The sequence below is a fragment of the Aquarana catesbeiana genome, linkage group LG03 (assembly GCF_042186555.1).
Source record: "Aquarana catesbeiana isolate 2022-GZ linkage group LG03, ASM4218655v1, whole genome shotgun sequence".
NCBI lineage: Eukaryota > Metazoa > Chordata > Amphibia > Anura > Ranidae > Aquarana > Aquarana catesbeiana.
The window spans coordinates 283,950,870-283,973,213 of record NC_133326.1 but is presented as its reverse complement, the minus strand read 5'-3'; the positions used below and the strand labels follow the sequence as shown (position 1 = coordinate 283,973,213).

The 22,344-nt window shown below is 42.3% G+C and overlaps 1 protein-coding gene across 2 annotated transcripts in view; it reads left to right on the top strand.

Annotated features, from left to right (window-relative positions):
- Positions 1-22,344, top strand: part of PLEKHG7 (pleckstrin homology and RhoGEF domain containing G7) — a 129,383-nt gene that overhangs the window by 24,677 nt on the left and 82,362 nt on the right. The window contains exons 2-4 of one of the 2 annotated variants that reach the window (XM_073620184.1): positions 11,855-12,329; positions 12,414-12,584; positions 21,649-21,671. In XM_073620184.1, coding sequence (XP_073476285.1) covers positions 11,910-12,329; positions 12,414-12,584; positions 21,649-21,671 — 614 coding nt within the window. In that variant the 5' untranslated portion in view covers positions 11,855-11,909. The remainder of the gene's footprint in view (positions 1-11,854; positions 12,330-12,413; positions 12,585-21,648; positions 21,672-22,344) is intronic. The other variant, XM_073620185.1, reaches the window with a different exon arrangement.

The window sequence follows — 22,344 nt, the reverse complement described above, 5'->3', positions numbered from 1 at the left end:
GGGCCTTGAGGGTTTCCTGCTTCAGTATTGTAAAAGTCGGCATCACATGAGAACAAAAAACAATACCAATTCCCATCAGTTCTCATCCATGCATAAATTTGTAGTTCATTTTATCCATGGATTGCATAATGAAAAACAGCAAGTCACTGATAAATATATTTAATTATAGAATATATTATATAAAATAATAACTGTTATCAGTTGATGCTTTTTATTGTGAACTTGATTGATATAGATTTTACTTACGTACCCATTTTTATATCCTTCATATCTTTTCTTATAGCCCTGAAGGAGGGGGAGTTTGTTCTACCCCCGAAATGTATTGGCTGTTCTGTGCCCTCCTACTGTGAACTAATTTGATCATTACAGTGGTTCCAAAGGCAGCTTATACTTACCTGAGCTCCATCTCGATCCAGTGATGTGCATGAGAGCAGCGGCTCTCCTGAGTCTCTCTCTCCTCATTGGATCACACAGCAGCGGTGAGCCAATGAGAAGAGAGCAGGGTGTGGGGCTGAGCCATGCTCTGTGTGTGAATGGACACTGTTCAGTCACAGGAGTATGGCTTGGGAGTGAGAGGCTTGCTATTGGGGGCACTTGGCAGGGGGGTGAAATCAGGAGTGCTGATGGGGGACCCAAAAAGAAGAGATTTGGGGCTGCTCTGTGCAAGCCATTACACATCGTAGGTAAGTACAACATGTTTTTTTCTTTTTTACAACCACTTTAAATGGTGTGAATGTTTGTGTGATGCTTGGCACTCTCATTAGAATTTTTAAACATGGATTTTCAATTCTGGGTTGTCCCTCCTTTCCAAGGGGTGTTCCCCTTTTGTTGGGTGCCGCCTATTTGGACCAAGTGCACCTAATGATAACTTGATTGTCTTACTGCAACTCTGTATCCAATGCCTCTTTTTTTTCTTTTGGTCTTAGGAAGGCAAGGACACCAGGCCAGGATAAATACCCTGAAATACCCTTGCATCTTTAAAGCTGTATTAAACCCAAAAACAAAAATGTAATGTATCACAGCCCACCAATCATTACATGCGATGGCTGCATTCGTTTTCTTTCCCCCTTTATTTCACCTGATGATGATCCTGCCAGTAACACACTGCCTGCCTTAGGGTGTCTGCATTCTGGGTGAAGTAGTAAAACAGACACCTTTGGACAGCAGCATTGTCAGTCTGGGGAGAGGGTAGTATTAGACTAGCAGATTTAGATGACTAAGGCATAGACAATACAATTTTCTTTCCTGCAACCATAAGTTGAAAGAAAGAAAATCGCTTGATTCCCCCATCAACACTGAATCCCTCCCATGAAGCTATCGTGTTCTCCCAGTGGGAGTGTGTGGGGAGCCGTCACAACCGGGAGAACAAGGTGATCATTGATAGCGGCTATAGCCACTGGCAATAATTGCATGCTAAAAATCCGACATGGTGGCTGTACTCAACCGTGGTGGATCGATTTGTGTACAATCAGCCTGCCCATACACGGTTTGAATCTTGGCCAATCTCTGTTGATCCGGCTGAGATTCAAACCATCTACATGCTTTAGAAATTGAAGCTGAACTCTAGCAAACCGTTTTTTCCATTTAGTATAAAAGTTTTACACAAATGAATAAAAGCACCCTTATCAGTTGTAAATGCTTTGTCTCACTCCTCTAATTGCATCTTTGTCTGGACAACTTGATCTGTTAAAGGAAGTTGAAAAGTAACAGACTTACTGGCTGGATCACAGGTGAAAATATTGGGAAAAAAGACAAAAAAAAAATAAAACGAATGCAGCCATTGCATAAGAATTGTTAAGCTGCAATTTAATAAATGTTTGTTTTTGGGTTTAATACTGCTGTAAAGAAAACAGCAAGGATTGATAGCTGTGGCTGTTAGGAACACTTGCCAAGTGCCCCATTTTCGACACCTGTGAGTAGGGGCCTTTAAACAGATCGTACTGCCTATACTTGAAGCATCCATTTATTGTAATTATTTATTAATGTACAAGTACATTTTTCTTTACCAAAATGGCTGGTTGAATGTCCCTTAACCTCTTCGTGCCAAGCGCAAGAAAATATGTGGCCTCTCAGCAGCCAGGCCTTCGTGCCAAGTGGCCATATATTTGCTTGCCGAGCACCGATAGAGCTGTGCCGAGCACATATAGTGGTGGCTAATGGAAAGTTCCTGTTTGCTGCTTGCGATCGGGAGCTTTCTGATCATGTGACTGCCGTCATAGAAAATCATGGCGGTCACTTCACCATAAGCTCTGCCTCCCGGCATTTCTAAACCCCTTAAAGGGCTCTGACGGGTTAAAGATTATACTATACCTGAGAAAACAAGAAGGCTTCCGGTCACTTAGACCCTCAAATGATATCTTCTAATTGTACATGTATTCACTGGACATTGTATATGATGCACAACATTTTTTTGCAGTAGCCAGCAGTGTTAATTTAGTCAAAAATATTTTCGACGATGAAGCTAACACTATTTTAGTCGACTAAAATACGACTAAAACTAAAACGGCATTTTAGTCAAAAGACTATGACTAAAACTAGATTGAAATTTGATGTCAAAATTAACACTGGCTATAGATCACAAAGGCTAAATCTGTGTTTGTAATGCATGTTTAAACCTTAAAGTGGTAGTAAACTTCTTTTTTTTTTTACCTACAGCTATAATAAAGCTTACCTGTAGGTAAAATGAATATCTCCTAAACGTGCACCATTTAGGAGATATTCTAGCGAACAGCAGCTGTTTATGTCACCAGCGCTTGCACTCTTAAGGAATGGCAACTCTGTGCTGTTCATTGAGAGCATGTGCGGGTGTGACATCATCACGGCTCGGCCAATCAGAAGGCCGGAGTCCGTAAATCCAGAAGTAAAACTGGGTGAAGATGGACGCCTCTGCAGCAGTGACAGCGTGCCACTAGAGGCCTTCATTTTAAAGGTAAATCTTTCCTAATGTGTTAGTATACAGTGCATACTAGCATATTATGCAGGTGAAAATTGTATTTTATTTTTATTTTTTTCCCCTCAAAGACTTTATTGCCATAAGTAATAACATGCTATTAAATTTTTACTCCAGGAGTATCTAATGTGTTTGGAAATTGTAGAGAAATACTTAAAGGATAAGTGCACCTTTTGTAACATGTTATATGTTACACCCATATTCAGGGTGTAACATGTCAGAGATGCACTGATCCCCGCTCCCTACCCTAACAGCGGGGGATCTTCTCCTCCCCACCCCCCCACCCCCCCGCTAGCTGTCACACTGCAACAAACATGGCCAAGCGGGACTCCCCCCACCGGGCTGTGTCATCCATTCAAAGTGTTCTGTAAATGGGAAAACGACAAGGTTCCTTTATGGCTGTCGGCTTGTAGTTTTCAATGAACTACCACAGTGCTGTGGAGCTATGTGGTCATTCGTTCTCTCCTCTTGTGCGTACGGGCAAGCAGATACTATGACAGATCTGGAGGAGACCTGTATGGCACCAGAAATCTACTGATTGCTGGTACAATGCTTTACAGGCTCAAAGTGAACTTGTCCTTTAAATAATGCATTACCATTTAACTAAACCCATTAGATTTTAGTTGACTAAAATACGACTAAAACTAAAATGGCATTTTAGTCAAAAGACTATGACTGCTAAATCAAAATGTGATGTTAAAATTAACACTGGTAGCCAGTCTGTGTTCTGACAGCTGGCTGTTATTGTTGGATGAGATAGTTCTTTTTCTCTATGCAGATCATCACATGTGGGTTAGAGGCATTTAAATTGACTGTCAGTTTAACTACCTGCATGGTATCTTTAACAACATGGTTAAGTTCATCCCGTCATTTTTATTGAACGGCTCATTGGATCTACTGTAGTATTTGAAATATTCTGTGAGATGAGCAGATCAGCTTTAGGACATAACTGTTTAATTATTAGTTCTCTATTACAGTGATGGCAAAGGGATTGCGTTAAGGGCTGTGACTTTGACCTGAGCGTTATTTAAAGTATTTATCTTTCCTTATGGCTGACAATGAGTTACCTACCTAACACATATTTCAGCTGTATTGATGCAGTGCGGTGTCACAAATGAACACTAATTCTTCTACATTTCTGTGCAGGGCATGTCTGAGAAATCTGGGTGCTGTCCATGAGAAATGTCAAAACAAATACGTGAAAACAGGAAAAGGGCGATGTGTAATTCACTGGCAATAATACCATAGATCTGCTCATTGAAGTACTTGTATGTTGCTAACATTTCACACGTATATTCACATATAAGATGTTGGGAGATTTCACTTGCATTATTTCTGACAGCTCCAGATCATTTTGTTTATTAATTTGATTGAACAATGGTTGTATTTTTAAAGCTGAACTTCAGCCAAACTGCTAAATACACAGATAAAAAACATAAAATCCAGATTCTGTCACTTAAACTTAAAAACATTCCGGTAAAATAATAGAAAAATTCAATCATTTTGATGCTTACTTTCCATGTTTTTTTCTTTTCTATAATTTCTTTTTTTCATTTGCAATATGCCTTTGAACTTGCTGAAAATGTTGACTATTCAGGAAGAGTCTGTTCTGTGGCCCAGCCACCTTTTTCATGGCATAACCCTCTCCTCTTCTGGGAGTGTTTAAATATACTCTGTGCTGGTCCAGCTCCTCTGCCCCTCTCTAGGGTCTCATACGGCTTTTGACTTTGTAGAAATTGAGTCATTTCCAGGGATTTCCAGGATTTGGCAAGAGCTTGTTTAGTCAAAATATATATAAATGTTAAGGGTTTGGACCAGTTCATAATGATGACATCTGGCTGTTTGTGCCTCGCGGGAGTTCGGAAGTAACTTGCGGCCCAGAATTATGGCTTATGTGTTGAACGCAACTTCAGCTTTAGCACATTTGCTCAGTACAATTGTATATTTGTTAACTGGTATAGTACGCAATGTTTGATTTGATTTCCTTTATTTCAGGAAATCATACTAGGCTAAGCATGAACATTAGAAGAAAACAAGAAACTTTACTGTTATGCTAGCCGTATGCATCCAATTTGCATCTTCTTTTAATCTAATTTTGAGATTGAATTAGAATTTTCAATCATATTTTAGAACATTTTCCTTAATGGTGATACACTTTGGCTCCTGCCCAAATTACAATCACTTAAAGTTAAACTCCATGTTTTAGTGGCCAAGCAGGTCCAAACTATCTATTTTTTTCACTTAAGCCGCGTACACACGAGCGGAATGTCCGACAGAAAAAGTCAGACGGAAGCTTTTCATCGTGTGTAGGCCTCATCTGACTTTTTTTTTTCAAAAATTCTGACGGACCTAGAAATGGAACATGTTCTAAATATTTCTGATGGAACCAATTCCTATTGGGAAAACCGCTCATCTGTATGCTGTTCCGACGGACCAAAAAAACGACGCATGCTCTGAAGCAAGTATGAGACCGAAGCTATTGGCTAGTGGCTATAGAACTTTCTTTTTCTAGTCCCGTCGTACGTGTTGTACGTCGCCGCGTTCTGGACTTCTGTGTGACCGTGTGTATGCAAGACCGCTTGAGTGGAATTCCGTCGGAGTTCCGTCGGAGAAACCTTCGGAGTTTATTCCGACGGCAAAACCGGTCATGTGTACGCGGCATAACAGTTGCAACAGCTGTGTGCGCTGTATGTAGCCTCAGCTATATACAATATACAGCCCTGTGTTCCAGCAGAGGGATGGGAACTTCTGTTCTGCTCCTGGAACATAATTGAGTCAGGCTGAGTGCTGCTCAGCCATTCACAAGGAGATCTGTATTCTGTGAATACAATGCTTTCTCTGATTGGCTGAGTCAGAGATCTTGGCGTCATTTGCCCACCTCTCCATCTCAGCGAATCAGAGGAAGCTTTGTATGCATTCATAGAATGCAAGGCCTCCGGTGAAAGGCTGAGCAGTGCTCTGCTGGAATCTACTTTGTTGCATGAGTGAGATGGGAAGTTCCCGTACTGATGCCGGAACACTGTGCTGTTCACTGTATATAGCTAAGGCTACATACACTTCATAGAGCGCTGACAGCTGCTGCATATGTCAGTGAAGTAAGTACCGTAGTTTATTTGTTGTTTATTTATTAAAACATAGAGATCAGCTTTAAAGTGGTTGTATACTCCGCCTGCACATTTTTACCTACAGGTAAGCCTATAATAAGGCTTACCTGTAGGTAAAATGAATATCTCCTAAACCTGTATGGTTTAGGAGATACAGTATTCCCCTTGCATGCGGCCGTTGACGTCAGCGGCACATGCTCTCTGAAGGTGGTCCGGCAGATGCTGCCAGAAATTCAGAGCACCTTGTCGGAATGGGGACTCCCACGCAGCTCCAGCCACTCACAGCGCTGGAGCTGCAAACCCAGAAGAAATGCAGAGGGAATATGCCGTCTCCCTCAGCGGTGACTGGCAGGCGGTGCGGGCATTCATGCCTTTGCCTTATAGTTTTTTTTTTTTTCCTTTTCTTCCAGGGCATACAACTGCTCTAAATTGATAGTAAACACTGCTTGGACACTTGTACCTACAGGTAAGCTTATAATAAAGCTTTCATATAGGTACAAGGAATATCTCCTAAAAATGCACCATTTAGGAGATATTCACTGGTTCTGCAGCTATATTCATGTGCATGTGCACTGCAGGGATGGCATACTCATGCCATCCTTTCAGAGCTCTGTGGTGCAGCTGTGACTCCTGTGAGCATGTGCAGGAGTGACGTCATCATGGCTCAGTCATTCAAGCGGCTGGAGCCCACAAACTCAGGAGGAAGACTGGGTGAAGATGATAGCCCTGTCCTCCCCGCCGGAAAATCCATGACTTGAATTTCAACTGATTCACAAGAATTGGCTGAAGTTTGAGCATTGTATGGCCAGCTTAGGCAGCAGCAGGTTTGCTAATCTTGGAATGCATGCTCCCGCTTTATGACAAACTCATGTGCTGACACGCAGTGGGAGGTTTGCTAAAACTGGTGAAAACAGAATCTGGTGCAGCCAATCCACTTTTAACTTCAGCTTGTTCAATTAAAGTGATATTAAAGACTTGTTTTTTTTTGGTTTAAAAATAACCAACGTGTTTTACTTACCTGCTCTGTGCAGTGGTTTTGAACACACTGCTGTGTGTGTCCATTCAGTCACAGAGCCACGGCTTGGCCCCGCCCCCTCTCTCTCCTCATTGGCTCACTGTCTTTAACAACATCGGGAGTCAATGGCGCCCACTGCTATGTCTCAGCCAATCAGGACAGAGAGTCCCGGGCAGCCAAGGCTCTCGTGCAACATCGCTGGATCGAGATGGGGTTCAGGTAAGTATGGGGGGGGGGCTGCTTTACACAGAAGGTTTTTTATCTTAATGCATAAGGATAAAAAACCTTCTGCATTTAGAACCACTTTAAGCTTTGACAATAAAACCTAGAAGCTGATTGTTTACTATGCACAGCTGCACCAGATTCTGTTTGCACCAGTTTTAGTAAATCTCCCTCACAGTTTTTAGCACATGAATTCATTTGTTTATGTGCCAAAGGGACAAACCTTCTTTTGACACAGCCCACAAACCCCCTGTATGGACAGTGGTTCTTGAAGTGTAGCGCCCTCACATTTTTAGTGTTTGTAGATTCTTTTTGCAGTAAGTAGCTTTATTGCAACACTTTTACAACCCAAGTAAACAAAATAATGGTTGGAAATATGATATTTGTCTGAGATTTAGAAGGGCTTTGCACCAATAGACATGCAGTGGACGGGAGCAATGCCATGCACAGTGTGGGGGTTCTGAGGTTACATTTTTTTTTTTTATGTTTTTGATTTTATAATGCCCTTCAGATACATGTTTTTTTGATGAAGGGTTGCTTATACCAGCTCCGGAAGGTTTTACCAACGTTCGCCTGGGTTCACACTATAGCGATGCAGGAGCCAGCGCAATTCCAGTGTCTGTTCCCGCATCACATCTCTCCCACAGGCAGTTCACAGTTCATTTAGATCGGTTCATAGATCGCAGTGCGAACTGTGGATTCGGACAAGAATCAGATCGCATGGGTGTCCCATGCGATCTGATTCCAGTGCGGGAAAAAAAAGTCCCTGCACCTTTTTTGTGCGAATCCAATGCGAGTTCAGCCATACAAACTGTATGCTCGCATTGCACAGACATCGTTTGTGATCGGAACAGCAATACGGGTGCGAATCGCATGCAATCTCTGTGTTCGCAAGAGTGTGACCGGGTCATTTCTTGCTATTTAGCACTGCGCTACTGGTAACTGGTAATTGCGCAGTCATGCAACCATGTGCCCAAACAAAATTTTTATAATTTTTTTCACACAAATAGAGTTTTCTTTTGGTGGTATTTGATCACCACTGGGTTCTTTATTTTTTGGGCTATAAATGAAAATTACCAACAATTTGGAGAAAAAAAAACTTTCTGCTATAAAACATATCCAAAAAAAATGTAATTCTTCATACATTTTGGCCAAAATGTATTCTGCTACATGTCTTTGATGAAAAAAAATCCCAATAAGTGTATATTGATTGGTCTGCGTGAAAGTTATAGCGCCTACAAACTACGGTATACAGTGCTGTGAAAAAGTATTTGCCCCCTTCCTGATTTTTTATTTTTTTTGCATATTTCTTACACTTAATTGATTTATATCATCATCAAACAAAAATTAATATTACATAAAGGTAACCGGAGTAAATCCAAGATGCAGTTTTTAAATGATTATTTTATTTTTTAAGGTAAAAAAGCTGTTCAAACCTGCCTGGCCCTATGTGAAAAAGTAATTGCCCCATCCCATGCTGAATCATAAATGAACTGTGATTAACCACAATTTTTTGGAAAGCGGAGTTAAATTTCACTTGCCACACCCAGGCCTGATTACTGACAGACCTGTTGAATCAAGAAATCACATAAATAGACAAAGTGAAGCACACTAATAGATCACAAAAAGCCACACATCATGCCACAATCTAAAAAAATTCAAGAACAGATTAGAAACGAAGTAATGTACATGTATTGGTCTAGGGAGGGTTTCAAAGCCATTTCTTATGCCGCGTACACACGAGTGGACTTTTTGACCGGACTGGTCCGGCGGACAAATCGACCTGAATCAATAGTCAATCTGACGGACTTTAGATTTGGAACATGTTTCAAATCTTTATGTCGGAACTCCGCCGGACCCAGTTCCTATGGAAAAGTCCGCTCGTCTGTATGCTAGTCCGACGGACGAAAACCGACGCTAGGGCAGCTATTGGCTACTGGCTATCAACTTCCTTATTTTAGTCCGGTCGTACGTCATCACGTACGAATCCGTCAGACTTTGGTGTGATCGTGTGTAGGCAAGTCCGCTTGTTCGGAAAGTCCGTTGGAAGTCCGCCGAAAGTCTGTTGGATAGACCGTCGGACCAGTCCGGTCGAAAAGTCCGCTCGTGTGTATGCGGCATAAGGCTTTGGAACTCCAGTGAACCACGAATGGAGATAACTTGGAACAGTGATGAACCTTTCCAGAAGTGGCCGGCCTACAAAGATTACTCCAAGAGCATGACGTCAACTCATTCAGGAGGTCATAAAAGGACCCAGAATAACATCTAAAGAACTGCAGGCCTCACTTACCTCAGGTAAGATCAGTGTTCATGATTCAACAATAAGAAAGAGACTGGGCAAAAATGGCATCCATGGGAGAGTTCCAAGGCCAAAGCCACTGCTGACCAAAAAGAACACAGAGGCTCATTTCACATTTCCCAAAAAACATCTTATCCCCAAGACTTTTAGGCAAATATTCTGTGGACTGATGAGACGGAAATTTAACTTTTTGGAAGGTGTGCGTCCTGTTACATCTGGCATAAAACGAATACAGCATTTCATAACAAGAACATCATACCAACAGTCAGACATGGTGGTGGTAGCGTGATGGTCTGGGGCTGTTTTGCAGCTTCAGGACCGGGACAAGGTAAGTATCTCATAATGAGCTAGTATGCGGTGCATATTAGCTCATTATGCCTTTTCCCTTGCAGGTGTAGGAAAAAAAAAAAACCCAGCGGGTATACAACCGCTTTAAATCCAATTGAGATGCTGTATCATGACCTTACACATGCTGGAAAACCCTCCAATGTGGCTGAATTAAAACAATTCTGCAAAGAAGAGTGAGCCAAAATTGCTCCACAGCAATGCAAATGAAACCATAATTTAATAACTGCATTTTGTATTTACTTGGGCTATCTTTGTGTAATAATAAAAATTTTTGATGATCTGAGTCATTTAAGTGTGACAAATATGCAAAAAAAAAATCAGAAAGGGGGAAAATCCTTTGTATACTACTAATGGCAATGATCAGCGACTTATAATGGGACTGTGATAGTGCGGCGGCAATCTGACACTGACTCTGGGGGGGGAACCGACTAACTGCCACTGACATCACCAGTGACAAGAATACAGCGATCAGTGACAATATACACTGTCACTGTACTAATGACACTGGCTGGGAAGGGGTTAACATTTAGGGCAATCAGGGGGTTAAATCTGTGTCCTATGTGTAATGTGTGTAAAGTGTGTTGCTTTTACTACTAGATCCCTAAAGCCCTCTACACACTATTCGATTTTCTGCAGATTTTTGTCTTCAGATTTACCAAAACCATATAATATGAGGTCAAACCTTAAGAGTTTCAATTTGTATGCAATCGGACAGGCCCTTGTATTACATGGTTTTGGTAAATCTGAAGACAAAAATCTGCAGAAAATCGAATAGTGTGTATGGGGCCTAAATTTCTTATCCCTGCTCTGCTTTGATTGTCCTCCTTGTACAAAGCTCTGTGTTGTTTGTCAACACAGAGCTCTGGGCTGTGATCGGACACAGCCAAACAGAAGGTCCTGGTTGTGAATCATTGGCCAGGACTTGCTGACAGGCTTCTGCTGTGTACAATCACAGCGGCTGAGGGGCGCGCATACACATGCCCTTAACCCAGAAGTAGGCGGCGATGTACAGGTACGTCGCTGTGCCTGTGTGGGCCACCTGCCTGGAGTACTTTGCAGGCGGCCGATCCACAAGTGATTAAAGTATTTCCCCAAAAGTCCTGCTCAGGTAACAACTGTAACATTTTGGAATTCCCATTGCTAAATAAAATAAAAATTGGACTGGAGTTTCAAATCTTTCCCCACGTTAAAAAAAAAAAAAAAAAAAGTTTTTTGCTATATATACATTTTAAGTTTTAGCATAAAAGTGAAGCTGCAGTGACCATTTCATAGGTCTGTCCTTACTTGAGATGTATGCATTTGATGAATGTTGCATGCACAGAAGCAAGTGCTCAGATATTCAATGCAACAAATCTGCTATGTGGATGTTTTGTTTTGCACTCCATAGGCAGTAAAGGTATAATTTCCATTAGTGAGTAATGAGGCATATACCATGGAAGGTGCCAGTGATTAATAAATCTAGTAGAGAAGAAGGAAGGTCCTGGAAGACTTCAATTTGCTATGCTGGCATGCTTGCTGTCATAAATCATCCAACTGGTCCTCATAACAGATGTCGAAAAGCAGTGTCACCTCTGGAATAAAAGCACCCATTACTGTTATAAAATAGAGTTCTGCAATGTTTTCAAGCCATAAATCACAGTCATAAGAAAAATACATTTGTCAGTGTAGAAACAGCTGTTCTTATGTAATGAGATTCCTCTTGAAGATCATAGCTTAATCATCGTTTTAAGTATTTATCCTCACGTACCAAAAACATCAAACCATATTTTCAGGAATACACATGGTGTTAATGTGTATCATCAGTGAGTAATATAACAATGGCAGAATGATTCAGTGTCCTCATGAGGACTGCCAGTGGTGTGAGCAGCTAGATTCAGTTTTCTGTTTTTATAACGTTGTTCTCCTTCCTTCTTTAGGAACAGGATGTGTGCCTGAAAAATGCTGGAACCAGTTTAGGTGTTTTTCCCAGCCATGGATGATGAGGCGTATATTTCAATTATGGACTATTCCATAGAAGATCACAATGACGTATTTAACTTCAGTCTCTGCCCGCCTACCAATTCAAATATTACAATGGACGAAATGAATATGAAAAATGGAGGCAGTGAATCCACTTTAATGGATTCCACGTTCATTCTAGAAGACAAAGCCCCCGTAGAAAACAAGTGCAAGAAGGCACATCGTATTCCTTCACTTATTATTACGGTACCTTCAACAGAGGCTGATGTAAGCTACAGTACACCATTCCAATTTAACAGACAAGCACCTGCGAGGATATCCACCTCACCCACTCTGAGGAGGCTGAGGAAGCACACAGTTGGGAACTTCATGTCTTTGCAGGACTATTTTGATGCCTCCAAGTTTCCAACTCACAAAGAGGAATCTGTCTCGGTAAGTTCATCAGAGCACTTAGAGAAAAATCCAGCCTCGATAGCAGTATCTGGCTGTAAAAGTACGCTGGTGTTTTCTTCTCAGGACAATGGCTCTTGTGTATCTCAAAGTTTAAACCACACCAATGATCACTTGGGCAAACCTGGTCTCCACTCTAATTATACCGATGATGAAAAGTCTCCAAACCCAAGCTACAATGGAACATCTGCATCTGAAACAAAAGAGGACACTGAAGGGCTACACAGCTGTTCAGAGGTAAGCTATGTTTATTATTTTGAAGATTTAAAGTATAACTAAGGGCAAAACTTTTTTTCTAGTTTTGGACAGAGTGGAGAGGAATTAGAACACCTGTCAGGCTTTTATTGCTGTCTGTGTCCCCATTAGGGAGATTCACCCTTTCATTTTTTTCTGTTTACCATTATCATTGAAAGTGAAAGTAAAAGAAAATCCCACATTTTGGGTTTTCCCCAGAAAAGTAGTAGAGGGGAAATTTTCCAATGGGGACACTAGTTCTGGTGACCTGGTGGTCCCCAAGAGATTCCCTTAATTTGCAAGGATTTCCTCTCACTTCCTGTTTGGCTATGAGACAGGAAGTGACGGTAAATCTCTGCAATGCTACACAGGTGGCATAAAAAAAAAAAAAATCTGACAGGGGTTATAGCCCTCCCTTACTCTATCCAAAATGAAAAAAGAAAAATGTTTGCCTATAGTTCTACTTTAAACAGAAATACGGCATTAAATATATTTCTGATAGATGTCTTTTCCTTTTGACTAGTTTACAAATATTCTACAAACAAAATAATGTTTGACAAAGAACATACACTATAGTGCCAAAAGTATTGGGACGCCTGCCTTTACATGCACATAAACTTTAATGGCATCCCAGTTTCAGTCCGTAGGGTTCAATATTGAGTTGGCCAATCCTTTGCTGCTATAACAGCTTCAACTCTTCTGGGAAGGCTGTCCACGAGGTTTAGGAGTGTGTCTATGGGAAGGTTTGATCATTCTTCTAGAAGCGCATTTGTCAGGTCAGGCATTGATGTTGGATGAGAAGGCCTGGCTTGCAGTCTCCACTCTAGTTCATCCCAAAGGTGTTCTGTCGGGTGCAGGCCAGTCAAGTGTCCCCACCCCAAATTTGCTCATCCATGTCTTTATGGACCTTGCTTTGTGCACTGGTCCAAATCATTTGGTGGAGGGGGGATTATGATGTGGGGTTGTTTTTCCGGGGTTGGTCTTGGCCCCTTAGTTCCAGTGAAGGGAACTCTTAAGGCGTCAGCATAGCTAGACATTTTGGACAATTTCATGCTCCCAACTTTGTGGGAACTTTCTGGCTCCTTACTGTTCTAATATGATTGCACCAGTGCACAAAGCAAGGTCCATAAAGACATGGATGAGCGAGTTTGGGGTGGAAGAGCTTGACTGGCCAGCACAGAGTCCTGACCTCAACCCCACAGAACACCTTTGGGATGAATTAGAGTGGAGACTGTGAACCGGGCCTTCTTGTCCACATCAGTACCTAACTTCACAAATGCGCTTCTGGAAGAATGGTCAAACAATCCCATAGACACACTTCTAAATCTTGTGGACAGCCTTCCCAGAAGAGTTGAAGCTGTTATAGCTGCAAAGGGTGGGCCAACTCAATATTGGACCGTACGGGCTAAGTCTGGCATGCCATTAACGTTCATGTGCGTGTAAAGGCAGGTGTACCAATACTTTTGACAATATAATGTATACAGTGTCTCACAAAAGTGAGTACACCCCTCACAGTTTTGTAAATATTGTATTATATCTTTTCATGTGACAACACTGAAGAAATGACACTTTGCTACAATATAAAGTAGTGAGTGTACAGCTTGTATAACAGTGTAAATTTGCTGTCCCCTCAAAATAACTCAACACAGCCATTAATGTCTAAATTGCTGGCAACAAAAGTGAGTACACCCCTAAGTGAAAATGTCCAAATTGGGCCCAAAGTGTTAATATTTTGTGTGGCCACAATTATTTTCCAGCACTGCCTTAATCCTCGTGGGCATGGAGTTCACCAGAGCTTCTCAGGTTACCACTGGAGTCCTCTTCCACTCCTCCATGACAACGTCACAGAGCTGGTGGATGTTAGAGACCTTGCGCTCCTCCACCTTTTGTTTGAGGATGCCTCAGTGATGCTCAATAGGGTTTAGGTCTGGAGACCTGTTTGGCCAGTCCATCACCTTTACTCTCAGCTTCTTTAGCAAGGTAGTAGTTGTCTTGGAGGTGTGTATGGGGTTGTTATCATGTTGGAGTACTGCCCTGCAGCCCATTCTCCAAGGGGAGGGGATGCTCTGCTTCAGTATGTCACAGTACATGTTGGCATTCATGGTTCCCTCAATGAACTGTAGCTCCCCAGTGCCGGCAGCACTCATGCAGCCCCAAACCATGACACTCCCACCACCATGCTTGACTGTAGGCAAGACACACTTGTCTTTGTACTCCTCACCTGGTTGTCGCCACACACGCTTGACACCATCTGAACCAAATAAGTTTATCTTGGTCTCATCAGACCACAGGACATGGTTCCAGTAATCCATGTCCTTAGTCTGCTTGTATTCAGCAAACTGTTTGTGGGCTTTCTTGTGCATCATCTTTAGAAGAGGCTTCCTTCTGGGACGACAACCATGCAGCCAATTTGATGCAGTGTGTGGAGTATGGTCCGAGCACGGTCAGGCTGACCCCCCCACACCCCTTCAACCTCTGCAGCAATGCTGGCAGCACTCATACATCTATTTCCCAAATACAACCTCTGGATATGAAGCTGAGCATGTGCACTCAACTTCTTTGGTCGACCATGGTGAGGCCTGTTCTGAGTGGAACCTGTCCTGTTAAACCACTGTATGGTCTTGGCCACCGTGCTGCCACTCAGTTTCAGGGTCTTGGCAATTTTCTTATAGCCTAGGCCATCTTTATGTAGAGCAACAGTTCTTTTTTTCAGATCCTCAGAAAGTTCTTTGCCATGAGGTGCCATGTTGAATCTCCAGTGACCAGTATGAGAGAGCGATAACACTAAATTTAACACACCTGCTCCCCATTTACACCTGAGACCTTGTAACACTAATGAGTCACATGACATCAGGGAGGGGAAATGGCTAATTGGGCCCAATTTGGACATTTTCACTTAGGGGTGTACTCACTTTTGTTGCCAGCGGTTTAGACATTAATGGCTGTGTGTTGAGTTATTTTGAGGGGACAGCTAATTTACATTGTTATACAAGCTGTACACTCACTACTTTACATTGTAGCAAAGTGTCATTTCTTCAGTGTTGTCACATGAAAAGATATAGTAAAATATTTACAAAAATATGAGAGGTGTACTCACTTTTGTGAGATACTGTATGCACACACAGTGGGTTCAGGGATATGCACTCGCACGGATGTTGTATTGGAATACAGTGGCTGTGTCCATGCAGCTGCTGTTTTCAAATTGACATCAGTGGGACTGCCTGTACGGGAATGAACAAACACCTGTGCATTCTCATGCAGGTAGCATGGCCCTGTGTGGGTATATGGTATAGTACACCCTGTGTGAATGAGATCTAAGGTATGTTCACAAAGTTAGACTGGGAATATTAAGCAATTGATACAGCTCTATTCGATTAAAGCCAGCCACGGATGGAGCCATTTTCTTTCCTGCAACCACGGGTTGCAGGAAAGAAAATTGCTTGATTTCCCCCATCAACAAAGTAAGTCTTGATGGGGGAATCCATCCCGCGGAGCCATTGTATTCTCCCAGCGGGGGGAGCTATGCCCGCTGAAACAATACAGTGATTACTGCTAGCTCCTATAATGGTCACTAGCAATAATTGCATGTAAAATCTGACAGGCTGGTTGCACCCAAGTTGATCGATCGATCAACTTTGGTACAATCAGCCTGCCCATACATGGTTCAAATCTCAGCCGGTCCCTGCTGAACAGGCTGAGATTCAAACCATCTATGGCCAACTTAAGAGTGCTGAGCCTCCCTCTCAGTGTGAGTGCTGCTGTAAATGGGGATTATGTAGAGGGTGGTACTTATACTAGTACATCGGGATCCTGTCACCACCTGCTACTCCTTATACCAGTGGTAATCAATTTGCAAGGCGTAGAGGTCTCAACTATGGCCCGGACAGCTCCAAAAGGGCTGCACATTATACATTACTTACTTATATATTACAGTATATGACAGAAGACTTTCAGATATTTCAGACATACGAGAGGAGAAGATTACAGACCTGTAACATGGGTGGTTGTAATACACACCACAGGGGATAACGAGAGACTGGGAGCATGCTATATGATACTACTAGAGATTATTGCCAATATAGCCTTTTTATGAATGAATGCTTTCAGTGCTGGCTGCTGGGGTGTGCGAAGGGCTGCACTGCAAGTACCAAAGGGCCGCATGTGGCCCTTGGGCAGCAAGCTGAGCACCAGTGTCTTGAACTAAAGACTGTCAGAAAACCTTCATTAATGCCTCGTACACAGGACCGGACTTTACGGCATACTTTGCCCGGCGGACTTTTCGACGGACTTTACGACGGACTTTCCGAATGAACGGACTTGCCTACACATGATCAACCAAAGTCCAACGGTGTGTACGTGATGACGTACACTGGACTAAAACAAGGAAGTTCATAGCCAGTAGCCAATAGCTGCCCTAGAGTCCGGTTTTTGTCCGTCGAACTAGCATACAGATGAGCGGACTTTTCGACCAGACTCGAGTCCGTCGGATAGGTTTGAAACATGTTTCAAATCAAAGTCCGTCAAACTTTTGAGAAAACAAAGTCCGCTGGAGCCCACACACGATCGAATTGTCCGACGAAATCCGGTATGCCGGACCAAGTATGCTGTAAAGTCCGATCGTGTGTACGCGGCATAAGAGAACTTGGAAAAACCCTGCCTGCTGCAGCGATGTGCTCCAGATCAGCAGATATAGCTGAATTGGAATGGCTCTCATGCCAACACTCTCAGCAGTGTCAAAGTTGTTGTTTAATTACAGATATCATTTCTGATCTAGGGTTCATCACTACAACAGGCAAAGGTTTTGTAAGTATACTTTATACAGATTCCCTGTCAGATTTTACTTTGAGGATTACAAGGCGGCGAAAGGGACCGTTTAAACATCATACATGGAATAAATATAATTTTTTTTTTTTTTTTGTTTTTTTTGTTCAGATTTTAATTTAAACTAGCTGAGTGTGGGAGCAGGTGGAATCAGAATTTCAACTATGTGTGCTCATTAGATCTTTGTTTAGTTACAGCGTCCCAACAGTGTCACAGAGGGTCTTAACAAACAGCCGTTATTACATTCAGCCTTTCTTAATTCCATTTGGGAAATGAATGGGAACACAGGAGCAGAACATTGTGTCCCTGCTGAACTAGGTCATGTTTGCAGGCTGAAAGAAGAATGAAATCACATATCCAACTGTCAATATTCTTAGCAACAAGCGCTTGGAAATGCTGGCACAGTATCATTCTCTCATTAACTGTCATGTGTGTTTAATGAGTCAGCTTGTGGTTATACAGTAGAAGTCCTTAAATCTAGTAATTCCTGGCACTATGTTCAATTCATATTATTGTTAAACAAAGTCACACTGGCATCAAAGCAATCAAATATTGGGTTACACAAGAAGAATGGAAACACAGACTTCTAATGAAATTCTACCAGTTCTGAAAGCTATGAATATGAAACACTTACCAGTATTTATCTGAGCTTAATGCATTCACTAACATTTAATGACACATGAAAGCAAACTGTGTGGTCATTACTGGTGTATAATACAGCTATTACCAATATTTGAAACAAACCACTACCCATACATATATCTGTAAGTTCTCTCAGATTGAAAAGGTTTATTTCCTTGTTTTAGGACAGGCAAAAAAAAATGATGCTCATCTAGCTTGAAATAATTTGGATAGCCAGTAATTTGGGGCTTTTACCCCTAATGGGAAATTCATTATTGGCACTAATATACACATACAGTTTAAAGTGTATCTAAACCAGCCTTTTTTAAGCAGGGTGCCTTGAGGTTTCTTCAGGGGTGCCCTGGCAAAATGCCTAAAAATTGACCAAAAATTGCATACAAGCCAGTGGGTGGATCAAGCCTGCCTTTTAGTTACACTAAGCCACGGGTTTTCAATATGTGTCATTACAACCTTCTAGCTGCCGGCATCCTAACAACCAATGATGTCATCAGCTGGTAAGAAGGATGTTGGTCACCTACACAGCATCCTTGTGTGACCCCGCCCCCCGCCCCCCGCCCCTCTCCCCTCTCCCCTCTCCATCAGCACTGGGGTTACATTAGCTGGCTGATGGGGTGAAACTGAGGAAGAGGAGAAACATGGAATACTAATTAGTAACAGTGAGCAAAATTGTATTTGCTTTGGAAGAATAAATCACCTCTAACTTACAGTATCTCACAAAAGTGAGTACACCCCTCACATTTTTGTAAATATATTATTATAACTTTTCATATGACAACACTGAAGAAATAACATTTTGCTACAATATAAAGTAGTGAGTGTACAGCTTGTATAACAGTGTACATTTGCTGTCCCCTCAAAATAACTCAACACACAACCATTAATGTCTAAACCGCTGGCAACAAAAGTGAGTACACCCCTAAGTGAAAATGTACAAATTGGGCCCAATTAGCCATTTTCCCTCCCCGATGTCATGTGACTTGTTGGTGTTACAAGGTCTCAGGTGTGAATGGGGAGCAGGTTTGTAAAATTTGGTGCTATTGCTCCTCACTCTCTCATACTGGTCACTGGAAGTTCAACATGGCACCTCATGGCAAATAACTCTCTGAGTATATGAAAAAAAGAATTGTTGCTGTACATAAAGATGGCCTAGGCTTTGAAAAGATTGCCAAGAACCTGAAACTGTGCTGCAGCATGGTGGCCAAGACAATACAGCGGTTTCATGACAGGTTCCACTCAGAATAGGCCTCGCCTTGGTTGACCAAAGAAGTTGAATGCACATGCTCAGTGTCATATCCAGAGGTTGTCTTTGGGAAATAGACGTATGAGTGCTGCCAGCATTGCTGCAGAGGTTGAAGGGGTGAGGGGTCAGCCTGTCAGTGCTCAGACCATACGCCACACACTGCATCAAATTGATCTGCATGGCTGTCTTCCAGAAGGAAGCTTCTTCTAAAGATGATGCACAAGAAAGCCCGCAGTTTGCTGAAGACAAGCAGACTAAGGACATGGATTACTGGAACCATGTCCTGTGGTCTGATGAGACCAAGATAAATGTATTTGGTTCAGATTGTGTCAAGCGTGTGTGGCGGCAACCAGGTGAGGAGTACAAAGACAAGTGTGTCTTGCCTACAGTCAAGCATGGTGGTGGGAGTGTCATGGTCTGGGGCTGCATGAGTGCTGCAGGCACTGGGGAGCTACAGTTCATTGAGGGAACCATGAATTCTAACATGTACTGTAACATACTGAAGCTGAGCATGATCCCCTCCCTTCAGGGACTGGGCCGCAGGACAGTATTCCAACATAACGACCGTAAACACACCTCCAAGACTACCACTGCCTTGCTAAAGAAGCTGAGGGTAAAGGTGATGGACTGGCCAAGCTTGTCTCCAGACCTAAACCCTATTGAGCATCTGTGGGGCATCCTCAAACGGAAGGTGGAGCAGCGCAAGGTCTCTAATATCCACCAGATCCGTGATGTCATCATGGAGAAGTGGAAGAGGACTCCAGTGGCAACCTGTGAAGCTCTGATGAACTCCATGCCCAAGAGGATTAAGGCAGTGCTGGAAAATAATGGTGGCCACACAAAATATTGACACTTTGGGCCCAATTAGGACATTTTCACTTAGGGGTGTACTCACTTTTGTTGCCAGAGGTTTAGACAGTAATGGCTGTGTGTTGAGTTATTTTGAGGGTACAGTAAATTTACACTGTTATACAAGCTGTACACTCACTACTTTACATTGTAGCAAAGTGTCATTTCTTCAATGTTGTCACATGAAAAGATATAATAAAATATTTACAAAAATGTGAGGGGCGTACTCACTTTTGTGAGATACTGTATGTGTGTGGTTGTTGCTGCATTATGTAAAACTATTCAAATCGTTTTTTTAAATTTAGAACGGGTTGCCTCAAGACTGTCCATAATTTTAATGGGTGCCTTGAGATTATCCTTAACCATCTCAGTACAGGACACTTACACCCCCCTTCCTGCCCAAGCCATTTTTCAGCTTTCAGCGCTGTCACACTTTGAACGACAATTGCGCGGTCATGCTACACTGTAACCATGTGAAATTGTTATCATTTTCTTCACACAAATAGAGCTTTCTTGTGGTGATATTTAATCACTCCTGGGTTTTTTATTTTTTCCTAAAAAAAAAAGACCAAAAATTTTGAAAAAAAAAAAAAAGTTTTTCTTACTTTCTGTCAGTAAATTTTGTAAATAAGTAATTTTTCTCCTTCACTGATGGGCACTGATAGGCTGCACTGATGAGGTGGCACTTATGGGCACTGATGAGGCAGCACTTATGGACACTGATGAGGAGGCACGAATATGCCGCACTTATGGGCACTGATAGGTGGCATTGGTATGTGGCACTGATGAGCACTGATAGGCGGCACTGATGGGTGGCACTGGTGGGTACTGGGCACATATAGGCGGCACTGGTGGACATTGATGGGTGGCATTGATGGGCAGCATTAATGGGCAGCACTGATAGCCATCACTGACTGGCCACTGATTGCTGGCACTGGTTGGCACTGATTGCTGGAAGTGGCATTGGTGGCACTTAATTGTAATCAGAGCACTGAACCTATGAACCTATGGCAGATGCGTGGGCTAATTGTGTCTGCCACAGTTTTGAATGGTGTTACAGTACTATGCAAAAGTTAGTTAAAAAAAGAAAAAGAAAAAAGGATGATAGTTTTCAGTGCAGCTCAGAGGAAGTGACAAGGATGCTACATTCCTGGCAAGATCAACCAGCATTTTCTGTATTTGCTTAGCTTGAAAAAAATAAAAAGGAATGCAACCACCAGATTTAAGAACTGTAAACTGCAATATATTACATTTTTGTTTGTGAGTTTGGCTATGCTTTAAAGTTAACTCTTTATAGAACTTGGATGCTGCCTTGCTGTCCTCTTCTAAATTGCTAGCTGCCTGACTACATTATACATTTCTATCTGCATACTTGTTCCCGATAAACAATTAAAGCTTAGTGTTTTGTGTGTGTATCTATGTATAACGTGTATGCCATTGTATTCTATATACAGCATAAGCTAATCTCAAGTATGACAAGAAAAGTAAGCAGTTCACGTTTTTCTTGTCTTGCAGATGAAGGAATTCCACCAGTCACGGTAAGGAGGACAGACTGTTTTATTTTGTTGATTCCAGTCAGATCTGCTAACCATTTCTAAGAAAAGTTTGGGTTCTAATTTGATACACTACCTGTGGATCAGAAAGTGGGAAACATTGCATTGAATGTATTTGAAACTCTTAATATGTTCAGTGCAGTTTACAGTACAAACAAAAAGCAATGTGCATAGTGCAGGAATTTTGTGGCGCAGATGCGCAAACCTTAATCGCTTGCCAACCAGTGCACGGCGTTATACATCCGCACAATGGCACGGCTGCGCAAATGGGCATACAGATACGTCCCCTTTAAGAAGCGGCATTGTGGGCGCGAGCCCACCACGTGCTCTGTGGGACCTGCGGACTCTATGTCCGCCGGTGTCGCGCGATCGTGTCACAGAGCGGCAGAACGGGGAGATGCCTATGTAAACAAGGCATTTCCTCGTTCTGCCTAGTGACATGACAGAGATCTACTGCTTCCTGTCATTGAGCAGTGATCGCTGTCATGTCCTAGGTAGCCCATCTCCCCCACAGTTAGAATCACTCCCTAGGACACACTTAACTCCTTGATCGCCCCCTAGTGTTTTAACCTCATTCCTGCCATTGTCATTTATACAGTAATCAGTGCATTTTTATAGCACTGATTGCTGTGTAAATGACAATGATATCAAAAGTGTC